General features: G+C 40.0%; 1 protein-coding gene across 6 annotated transcripts in view; it reads left to right on the plus strand.

Moving 5' to 3' along the window:
- Positions 1-11867, plus strand: part of DCLK2 (doublecortin like kinase 2) — an 89236-nt gene extending 77369 nt beyond the window's left edge. For 4 of the 6 annotated variants that reach the window (XM_059826984.1, XM_059826983.1, XM_059826986.1 and 1 more), the window contains 5 exons: positions 690-767; positions 2352-2448; positions 4439-4519; positions 5651-5767; positions 10487-11867. In XM_059826984.1, the coding sequence (XP_059682967.1) occupies positions 690-767; positions 2352-2448; positions 4439-4519; positions 5651-5767; positions 10487-10708 (595 nt within the window). In that variant the 3' untranslated portion in view covers positions 10709-11867. Of the gene's footprint in view, positions 1-689; positions 768-2351; positions 2449-4438; positions 4520-5650; positions 5768-6678; positions 6762-10486 lie in introns of all 6 variants that reach the window. The other 2 variants (XR_009484357.1, XR_009484358.1) reach the window with 1 other exon arrangement.

The following is an 11867-nucleotide window of genomic DNA, read 5'->3' on the forward strand; positions in this document are numbered from 1 at the left end:
CTAAGCCCCACCCACTCACTTACTCCCCCCTCGGTGGGAAGGGGGAGAGAAAAATCAGAAGGGAAAAGTGAGAAAACTCGTGGGTTGAGATAAAGACAGTTTAACAGGTAGAGCAGAAGCCGCACACACAAGCGAAGCAAAACAAGGAATTCATTCACTACTTCCCATGGGCAGGCAGGTGTTCAGCCATCTCCAGGAAAGCAGGGCTCCATCACGCGTAACCCTTACTTGGGAAGACAAACGTCGTAACTCCGAATGTCGTGTCCCCCCGCCTCCTTCTTCCCCCAGCTTTATACGCTGAGCATGATGCCATATGGTATGGAATAATGGCCCTTTGGTCAGTTGGGGTCAGCTGTCCCGGCTGTGTCCCCTCCCAACTCCTTGTGCACCCCCAGCCTGCTCACTGGTGGGGTGGGGAGCAGAAAAGGCCTGGGCTCTGTGTAAGCACCGCTCAGCAGTAATTAAAACATCCCTGTGGTATCAACAGTTTTCAGCACAAATCCAAAACCCAGCCCCATACTAGCTCCTGTGAAGAAAATTAACTCTGTCCCAGCCAAAACCAGCACACCACATCATCAGCAAATAACTTAGAAGAGATTCTCAATATATAGTCATGTAAATGTAATCAATTGTTTGATTGGAATGACTTTTTTTAATCCAGCACAAGTAACACAGTCTTTTTTTCTCAGATATGGCTTAAAGGTGGACATTTGGGCTGCAGGTGTGATCACATACATACTGCTATGTGGATTTCCGCCTTTTCGCAGGTGAGTGTCCCTGTGTGTCAAAGAGAGAAACAGTAAAGAACCAAGTTCTTTCTGAGTAAGTCTCACCTATCTCACTGAAGAAGGTGTCCTGGGGAAAAAAATGGATTAGATTGACATTAGATTTCTTTACCTTTTTGTTCTTTGTTTTTACTTGTCCCTCTTACCAGGTTTCGGGATCCATTTTATTTACTTATTTTTCTAGGGGAGGGGCTGGTTTACTGCTGTGTGCAGGGATACGGTGGTGTGAGGGCGTAGTTTCTTCTCCTTTTGTCTGCTGTGTGTATCCCAGTTCAATGGACGTGTATACTTTGCCATCTGGTGTTTCTGTTTGGGCACAGCAGCTTACCCATTTGTAGTGTTGAGAGTGAAGGGTAATGGTAAACTGAGGTGAGGGGAAGAATTTGCTTATGTTGCATTTTTAAACCTTGTTAACCATCTTGTTGATAGGTATCATATGAGCGATGGAGTTTGCAAGCATGAGTCTTGCTACTCAATGTCACAATATGTATGAGTTCTACTAAAAATCAAATGGATATGCTTTGTGCCTCAGCTTTTTTTTGGGGGCAGGGAATGAGAAAGAATTAGCACATTTTAATAGGAACTCTCCTCTTACAAGTTATTTGTGCACAGTCTGTTTGTCCATTTTTACAGCAAAATACTTAGTTTTTAACTAAATATCAGTCACCAGACTGAGTAAGAACATTTTGCAAAGAATACAATATAAACAATTGTCAATGGAAAAATTATCATTTAGTTTAGGTATCTGTTTTTTTGCATATGGGTAGTTCATGTTTAAAACTGAAAACGTGTTTTGAAGGATCTATTATACAAACAAATGGCAATTGCTCTGAATAGAGTTTGGGGGTTGGGCATGGAGAATGTCTGTACCATGCTATTAGAACCAGGTCTTAACCAAGGTTAATAAATATTTATTGCAGAACCAACCCAAAAGAGGTAAATTGTTCATTGCTGGGTGGACGTTCAGTCGCTAGGGCCAACAAAGAGAGGTTAAAAAACAAAAAACCTGCTGCCATTGAGCCCTGAATATTCATGATGCCATGTTTTTGATACAAAAGTACTTACCCTTTCAAGATCAGTAGCCTGCCAATACTCTGTAAACAAAATGTGTCATGTGTTTTCCGTATGTCCTCTTTGGATTTTTGAAAATTCTCCTTTTGTGATAGTTTAAGAAAGAAAGAGGCTCATTTCCCTGCACTTCTTCCCCCTATCAATCAATCCCATGCTTTCTGTAGCAGGTCCTTTAGAACTAGGCTGGCAAGTGACTGACGGACTTACTTATTTTTTTTAATCACCTTTCCTGCTCCTGTGTGTTAGCTATGCAGTCTCTAGTCCAGTGGAAGTCCTTTCACCTCAATATATTAGTTTTTCTGTTCTCATCACTCCTGACAGCGTAACTATGGCAAACAAACACCTCAGAAGTGCTGCCGCTATATAAGCTTGTAAATTATGCATTTATAGTAGTTGGTATAACATCATTTCTGTTCCATCCCCAAATCAAGTTAAAAAATTTGCATGACAAATTGACTTCTTTCTCATGATCTTTTTCCTTATGCTGTTCTACAGTGAAAACAACCTTCAGGAAGACCTCTTTGATCAGATACTTGTTGGGAAGCTGGAATTTCCTTCTCCCTACTGGGATAACATCACTGATTCAGCAAAGGTACCGATATGTTTTCTAACCTGAAATAGCATTTCTGACAAGCCACCGAAAAGACTGCACTCTTGGAAAGGCAGAATAGAAGATTTAAACAGACTCTTACCCACTCTTCCAGCTGCTGTGCCTTTTTAGTTAGTCAGCTTAACAGTGCGTGATGGAAGCTCAGGTTTTGCAGGCCATCATGTTATTGTCTGACTAAGTGTAGCAGAATGCCAGTTGCATTCAGTGAACATCACATGCTATTCAGTTTACTTAATGATGGACTATTATAGCAGGTTCACTGCTTCAGTGTCTCTCTGAATTTTTCCCTCCTATCCCTCTTTTTTAAAAGAAAAATTATTGCTATGTGGACTGAATGCAATTGACATCATTTGTTCCTATTTCACTTGAGCCAGTTATTAGAAACTTTCAAGAGGTGCAGCTAGCTTGATTTGCCCTTGCTAATAGTTCTTGTGTTATCATTGTCATTTGTGTTTAAAATGATTGCATCTGTAGGATAAGGGTTCCAACTTTTAAGCCCTACTTCTCAAGCTAATTCAGTAATGTGCTCTGAATGATATCTGAGGACACTAATTAGCAAGTGGAAATTATTTGTTACCCAGCCAATGAGAAGTTGCATTTTTTCTGCATTTCCCAATGGTTGTTTATTCATTTGCCAACATTCCCCAAGCTTCAGTCATCTCACACTCTTCCAGACATGCATTCTGAACAAACAAGGCCCTCAATCTTGGTACTAAAGGGGACCTTTCCCTTCAGACTTGCACAGACTAAATAACCTCTCAGTTAGGTATGTTACTATAGAATAGAATCATAGAATCATGCAGGTTGGAAAAGACATTTAAGATCGAGTCCAACCGTAACCTAACATGGCCAAGTCCACCACTAAGCTGTGCCCCTAAGCGCCTCATCCACACATCTTTTAAATACCTGCAGGGATGGTGACTCCACCGCTTCCCTGGGCAGCCTGGTCCAGTGCTTCACAACCCTTTCAGTGAAGAAATTTTTCCTAATATCCAATCTAAACCTCCCCTAGAGCAACTTGAAGCCATTCCCTCTCGTCCTATCACTTGCTGCTTGGGAGAAGACACCAACACCCACCTCTATTGTCTTGTAGAACCAGGAATTACACCAGTAAACTAGCTGTTAGTGGCATAAGAAGAAACTTGAATGAATAAACAACTGAAGAAAGTTGGTTTGGGTTTTTGGGTTTTTAAATTTTATTTTATGGACCGCTTTGTATCAATAACCTCTTAAGGTTTATCATATCTGTAGGTACCGTTGACAGAAGGCCCATGGAAGAAGTACTTGGTAAAGCTAAAGACAGACATCTGCCCTAATGCCTCTAAAATATGATAAAAGCCACAATACCGAATCTTTTGGGATTAACCATATAATTAGTAGAATTAAGCATTTTTCTCTTTCTGTCTATCTGCTTTTTCCTATACCAGGTGATCCTTAGCTGATGAAATGAGTTAAATGTCTTTTATTCTTCTGGAGCAACACAGAAGAGAACATAGTTTTCAAATAATTTCAGCAGTTTCTTGAATTTCAGATGCAGTTTCTTGCCTCTGTTTTGTGCTCTTTATGTACTGTTAACTATGTGCATGTACACTGCCCGTAGCGGATCTCATCTGTCCCAGGTTTGTGTTTGTTCTGGTCACCTGCATGAATGTATAGAGAACAAACTGGAACATTATAGCTAACTTTTTAACAGTTCCTTTTCATCTGGTTTCAAAAGACTCGGTGAAACATGAATACAATATCGAAGATGCTATGAAATATGCTGTCCGGCATACTCTAAATCTAAGGGCAAATTTTTTACTCCACTGAAGTCACACTGGTATCACTGGTTCTGCTATCAGTGTAAGCTTTTTTTTTTTCACCCAGGTAGCAAGAAAATTGCACTGAGAAGAACTTGGTGCAACACTATTTTCCACTGTAATGTCCTTCTCCACGCTCCTCAACATCTTTTTTTTTTCTTTTTTTTCTTTAGGAGTTAATTAGCCTGATGTTACATGTGAATGCTGAAGCCCGATATACAGCAGCACAGATCCTGAGCCATCCCTGGGTGTCAGTGAGTAAATTACATTTTCCTTGTCCCTAATTTGATATTAAGTCTGTAAATCTAATCCTTAAAGTGTAGTTTCCAGAAGCAGCAATACACCTCTACCATGCCCACTTCTGTTTATTGACCCACTAGTCCCATTTCCACATAAAAGAGAAGAGCAAGAGTCTGAAGTTAGCTTCGGCTCTGACAGCGCTGTTAGCTCTTGCGCCACGTGCTGGCTGCCATGAGAAGGTGCTGGGGGTTGCTATAACCCTGGCTTAACCATAACAACATATTTGTTATTTCACATTCAACCTAGAAAACGGTCATCTGTTGTGCATCTTGGCATCTTACTTGCTGCAACGCTACTTAAAGTACCATCTCCTGTTTCTTGAAGCACTTCAAGCTTAGTAGGAGAAATAAAATTAGGAAATAAAATACCTAATTTAACATAGGCACTAAGCTGATAGCTGCCCGGTCCTTCATCTTTTTGGACAGCAGCAATGGGGAACACCAAACTGCATTGCTGATTGATTTAAAATCAGTTCATTACTAATAAATACCAGGTTTACACGTACAGAGTTAACGTTTATTTCCACACACATTTTAAAAGAGGGACTGGATATGATCTATGGCGTTCCTTCAAGCGAGAGAAGACAACTGTAACGAGTGTGTCTATGCATAACAGCTCCTCTCAAGCATATTTATGGTACTGTATAATGTTTCCACACTTAGGACACAATGGACCATTTAAAATGCTGCTTTAAAAGAAAGCCAAAGGACAAATCTGCTTTTTATTTTTAACATCATTTCAAGCATGTTATTTTTAACATGCTCGAATCAAACTTGGGGCTTGCAATTGTGAGACAAATCAATGGACTGAAAGCAGACAGTGTCACATGCCATTTTAAGAAACAGAAGTTCATACATAAAACAGCAGTTGCTACGTTCCTCTCCTCTGTAATTTGTCTTAACCCCTATCTCATGTAGCAGAGGGCGTTCACTTTGGGGCTGCCTCTCTCCATGCTTACTTTGCATTAAAAAAGCAGGAAGTACCTGTGGATAATTAATAGAAAACTTCTCTTTTACTCAGTTAGATACATTCAAATATACTTTTGGTTTTTTCCTAACTTGACTATTGTATTTATCCTTATGCAGGATGATGCTTCCCAGGAGAATAATATGCAAGCTGAAGTAACAGGTAAACTGAAGCAGCACTTTAATAACACCCTACCCAAGCAAAATAACACATCTGCTGGGGTTTCTGTCATCATGGTAAGAGAAAGGAACGGTTTTATACATTGGTATTATACTTTGCGTATTTGCCTAACAGTGCTCTATGAGCATGTGTGGTGCAAGAACAGCAAAAGCAAAGCTAGAATAGTCTCTAATTCTAGTCTTTATTTGTGTATAGTGTGGATTGTCTCATCATCGCTTGAGAGCAACCGAGTCTATCGCAGTCTGCTAGCTAAGCTATAAAAACAAGCTTTCAACCAGAAACATGTAAACGCTAAGTAGTTGTATGTTGAAATGAATGTTGACCACGTTAATTTTGTCCCAGTCTAACCCCTGCTATGTTTTTTCTATTCCCTAATGGGGACCTTCCTTCAAAGCATACATAGGAACCCCAATGACCTATAGTTGAACTTACGTAACAGTAATTCCAGAAGGCAGATGTGTGAATCGCGGTAGAAGAAATGGAGTTTACTCCATTTATCAGTACTTGGAACTGCACTTGTAATTTACCAGTCGCGTTTGCAGAGAATATGCAACTGCTAGAGAGGAGGAACTGCCACTCTGTTCTTATTGTGGTCCATTCTTGTCTAATGCAAGGATGGACACTGCGCACAAAGAGTGTCTTCACTTACTAAAAGAAAAATAAAGCCATCAATGGTAGTAACATAACAGTTATTTCCAGCCCCACCCCTCCCCATTAGTATTAATGACTCTCAAAGTCCAGCCCATTTATGTTAACAAAGAATTGTTTTAATCACCTGAAAGTAGGTAAATTTAAGTAACGTTTCTGCATACATATATGCTTTTGCAAATACATGTTTGTGAATTAAGTAGACCAAGGATTTAAATGTAGGAAAAGTGGTGACATCATGCATAGAAATAAAAATCAGAAAATAAAAGTCAGAAAATGGATTGCAGGTTCATGCTGTTGTTTACATTTCATTTGACAGTTTGACTTGACAGTTTGAGAGGGACTTCAGAGCTTCATTCTTTATACTGTTGAGACTATGGATAAGCCTGAAGCTGAAAACTGGTATAAAATGCACTATATGTAATACGAGCAATTTTAATTCTAACTCTCAGCCCCTCTCCAACTTGCATGCCACTTCAGCCTGTCACAGATCTCTGACACAGCGTAGCTTCTGGCTTCTTATTGGTGTGGGTTTTTTCTGATTCTGTTAGCTACTGACATTCCTTCAGCCCAGAAAGCACACCTTGTTAAAACTTTTCATTTTCCCTTTTCCTGCCTTATTTCCTTCTAACAGGTACGGAAGGACGTAAATGCATAATCATTTATTTCTGAATGCAGCTCCCAGATACTGCTGAAGGGAAAAGTAACTTCTTGTTCAAAACGCTGTACTCTAATGAGGGTTAAGCCCCCAATTTGTTATTCTTGCCCTGGTTTATCTACAGCATTGGAATTTAGTTATCGTCATGTTAAGAAGTTCTTCACTCGTACTAGCACTCATTGCTTAAAAACATTCAGATTCAGCCAAGCACAGTATTGTAACTCTTGTGTGTTGCAGCACATTGCTATATCAGTCCACCTGCATATTATTTAATGGAATCCCTTTTAGCATCACTTCATTCAATATTGTCATCATCTGGCCAATGCAGCTAATACCATCATGTGGCAGATAAGTAAAACTGCACATACCTACTTCAGTGTTCTTGCACAGGAGACTCTTTCTGCCCCTAAACGCATGTTGCTGTTAATTCATTACTGATATTTTTTTTTTGTCAATTTCAAAATGTTCTGTAAATTTAAATTTGTTGCAATTGTGTTAGTTCTGCTTAAAGTAAGTCTAGTTTCTGTCCCTTGCTTCTTTCCTTTTTCCTCCTTTCCCAATGCCTGCATTGCTTTCCTCTGAGTAGGTCCAAGGCAATGGTACGTACTAACTGCGATGCTTTGTTCTGCTGCACAAAAAATACATGTTCTCCATTTGTAACAAGAAGAAAGGAGAAATAACTCAGCCAGTCTGAAGTGGAAAGAAAGAGCTTTACAGCCACACAAAAACAGGAAAGGAAAATCTTTTAAACACTTACAAAAAAGTTGTCTATATTAACTAAAAGTGACGCATATTTGAAATATTCTAAGCAAACACTGATACAACTAGCTATTTTTTACTTCCTCAGACATACCTTGGTCTATTCCTCTGTCCTGGGAGTAATTTTGTGCATGTGTGTATCTTACAACATCCAAAAGCAATTAGAAAAAAGATGGGAATCCTAGGAAGATAGAACCAAAAAAGCAAAACGACTGAGATAAGCATTGTTTCCATTAAAAATTAAAAAAATTTAATTGTCACTTCAGCCTTTATGATATTACAGAGCTAGTCAGAAGGTAATCAGTCCTAAATTAATAAAAAACCATTTTACTTAATTGTACTGTTTCTAAGCCTCCTCTTCAACCTTTAAAAAAAAAAAATCCTAAATCGCATTACATAGGTGTGTATTGCTATGTGCAAGGTGTGACAGCTATCAGAGCCTGCTGTGAGGACAGCACAGGAGAAAATCACCGTCAGCATGAACTGAAAGCGTTTCCTTTCCCTTTTAAATAACTTACCCTGTTGCTGCAATAGCAGAAACCTGTTTATTCAGAACTCTCTTTCCAGCAAGCGAAAGAGGAAACGCAGTCCTGCCAGCATAGCAGCTACTGTGGTAATGCTAAAACCGCTGCCCATCATAGCTAACCTCAAAAGCCTCCGTACAGTTCAGCTAGTCGTTTCCTTGCACGCTCCATTTGCAGAGTCGATCGTTAGCAGCAGAGAATTCAGTTGTGTACTGTTGAATTTTCTCCTTGTACCTGTATGCAGGTAACTAATGTTGTAACTCCATTAAAAGAAAAAAACCAACCCATCAACCAACCAAAAACCAGAACAAACCCAAAACACCCGAAATTCCAAATGCTTAACCTTTCTTTTTGGGCACTCTCACACTCAGTACTTTGGTCTGAAAAAGTGTGGCAGGAAGGCCCTGAGGGGACGAGGGGTATCATGAGGCTGCTTGCTGCCTCCCCTGCCCCAGCACACAGCCGCAGCGTTACACAAACCAGAAGAGTTTCAGCAGGAGGGGCTGAGTGGACTGATTCCAGAACAACCCGCCATCCATATACCCGCAAATTCTAGAAGGCCTCTATTTGAGAAATCGGAGACGCTAGTCCAGCTCTCTTTGCCAGGTCAGGTAAAAGAGAAATTTGAATTTAGGTACCCCATAATAAAATAAGGTTTCACTACCAAGCTATATAATCAGTTTGGAAAAAAAGAGAATAAGTACATACCTTATTTCTGTTATCCTTGAGGACTTTTTGATGCAATAAACCGCATCTGAAAAAAAAAGTATGCTAAATTTCACTTGTGTCAGAAAATTATTTCGGTATCTAAAACTACATATTTTAGCAAATAGTGTATTAGACAAACTCCACTAGGAATACACAGAAATTTTCACGTTAGTAAGGCAAGTCCTCCTGAGCAATCAACCAAAAAAAGAAATTCCTAAAGGAAAGGCAGAGCACCTGACCTTGCTTTACAATTAGCACATCCCAGCTCAAAATAAGAAATTCCACATAACAGCATCATATTATTATGCTGACACATCCATGTGCAGGGGGTGCCACAGAGGTGAAGCTTATTTGTGCTTGGCTCCTCAGTTCAAGTGTCGCACGGTTGTGGATTACTGTGGAAAGCCCAAGCGCTACGTAACCAGAGTAAGCGTACCTTGCACCATTCCACATAAGTGAATAAACTACAAAGGATTTATTGATCTGTATTAACTTAAATCCGTATTACCACTGGTACTTGAATCATCTTCCACAAGTTAAGCCAAGGGGTATATGGATTTATAATGATCAGTATCAGCCTTCCAACTGTGAAACGAGACCAATTATGCTGTCCCTCCAAGTCTTAAAAAGCAATTTTGACATATATTTTTGACACGGGAACTACTAACTTTCCCTCTAGGTCACTTCAGACATGCCACTAGCAATTAAACATTACACTGTGGTTTAAGATAACTTGCAGTATCCTTCAGAGGGTATGAAAGTTGTCGGCTTCAGCAGACACACCACATGTACTCCAGAGAATCCACTTTCCACTTACTGCGCTACAGAGTTCTCAGTTTTCATTCTAACCTGCCACTCTCTTCTCCAGTAAACTATTTTTTAAGTAAGTATAGCATTCAGAAATGATGCATTTTTGGCACCGTGTCAGGTTCATGAGAGGTCATTTGCTTACTCTCAACAAGCAGAAAAGCAGACCCTTATCTTTAAGATACAAAAAATCGTTAGGTTTTCATCTGTCATCTTCACAACCAGATACACTCCTGTACCATGCGGATTGTTACAGAAAATAATGTATTAATAAGCTGTCACTAAGCATCATGTGATTCCTTGTGTCTGCAAAAACCCAGGTACATAAGTTTTGCTAACAGTATGAAGAGTTCCTTCCCTATCAATCATAACCACTCATGTCATTTTTTTTCCACGTCAGACTTGCAAGACAAAATTTTAAACTCACACCATCATGGCAAACATACGTCTGGAAGATAAATTTTCCTTACGTTTTCCAAAGTCAGCAACGCAAAATGCTACAATTAATTGTATGTAAGATTGCTGATGTTATTTATTTCTCCTTTTTTTTTCCTGGCTCTAATGCATGCATTTAATGTCTTGTAGATTGTTTTAACCCTGAAGTTAAGACAGGGTTTTGTCTTAACTGCTCCTTTCATATTTTGCCTTGGGTTTTTCTTGTTTGTTTTTAGAACACAGCTCTAGATAAAGAGAGTCAGATTTTCTGCAGCAAGCGCTCTCAGGACTCCGGTAGAGCTGGAACAGAAAAAATTTCTGCAATTACTGCTGCAGCTGATGATCCTCGTGCGGCTGGGTCCGAGCCCCTCTTCCCTGCTGCTTCTGAGCCACTCGGATCCCCCACGCTCCCCGCCTCGGTAGCTCCCGAGTTTGCTGGGGATCAGCCTGGTGCGTAGGACTGATGAAATCAAATCCAACTGAAGCTCCCTGCACTCCCGCCACAATTTCTCTTCATTTCACATGACGGTTGGTTTTCAGTTTGCGTGCACCCTCTCGTGGCGAGCCCAAGGCAGGCTCTGTCATGGGAGACTGATCTAATCGCGGGTGAGTGGACGTGCTTTTTGAGTGCTCTTTGCCCTTGTCTTGAGAACAGCAGTAGGGGAAAGATTCTGGCAACGTTAGATGATTTTTAAGTTATCTCTGTTAGTTTAATTAACTGCATTTCACACGGCCTTGGGCTCTAAATAGACTAACTTATGTGTAGCTAACCATATTTTTATATGAGCAGCGAGACGATGAACAGTTACCTGGCCTCACCTCTACAAGCAGGCCCTGTTCTGTTCTTCTGATGAGGATTCTCAGAAAAGCAGGAGAGGAAGACAAAGGGAAGAAAACTTATATTCACCTTCTATTCCGATGCCTCTATTTTTAGCCAAGTTTCTACTAGACTTGAAGAGGCAAATTTTCAGAAAAAATTTTTTAGTGGTCTAACTGTAAAATATCATGAAACAAACATTGGAGATGATAGATGGAAGGATGGTTGTTTTTGCATCAAGTTTGTTATCGGACTTGCAGGCTGCAGGGTAGTGTTTAGATAATATGAATTTAAATAAAGTGACTCGGGACGTAAAAAGATGAGCACCGGACATTTATTTGTAACGAAGACTGGAGTCAAGGAAGCCATTTTCTATCCTAACCACAAGTGTCCCATCCACACCTTTCTCCAGGGTCAGACTACCTATTAGATAAAATAAAGTGACTTTGAACCCGTGGACAGAAAGCCTGCTGCATGTTATCCAAGCTAGGGTGAATGGAGCAGTTCCTAGTTCTAGGGCGAGCTGATTGAGGAGCTACTACAAATAGCTGCCATCAGTAGCTACCAGAGGTTTGTCAGTGCTGTCCCCCTATTCACCTGGTGCAGGCACTGGAAACAAGGATTGGGGAGCAGCTATCCTTAATCTGCAGTCACAGATAGATGAGCTTTTCTCTTTACCATAATGCTTAGTTCAATATAGTATGTATTCAGCTTATTCTTTTCCTTTGCTCGTTCTTACGAATTGGTCATAGTTCATTTTCTTTCTTAGCTATACTTTCTACTAGAATTGTAAAAGACAG

This window comes from Gavia stellata, chromosome 19 (assembly GCF_030936135.1).
Source record: "Gavia stellata isolate bGavSte3 chromosome 19, bGavSte3.hap2, whole genome shotgun sequence".
NCBI classification, from domain to species: domain Eukaryota; kingdom Metazoa; phylum Chordata; class Aves; order Gaviiformes; family Gaviidae; genus Gavia; species Gavia stellata.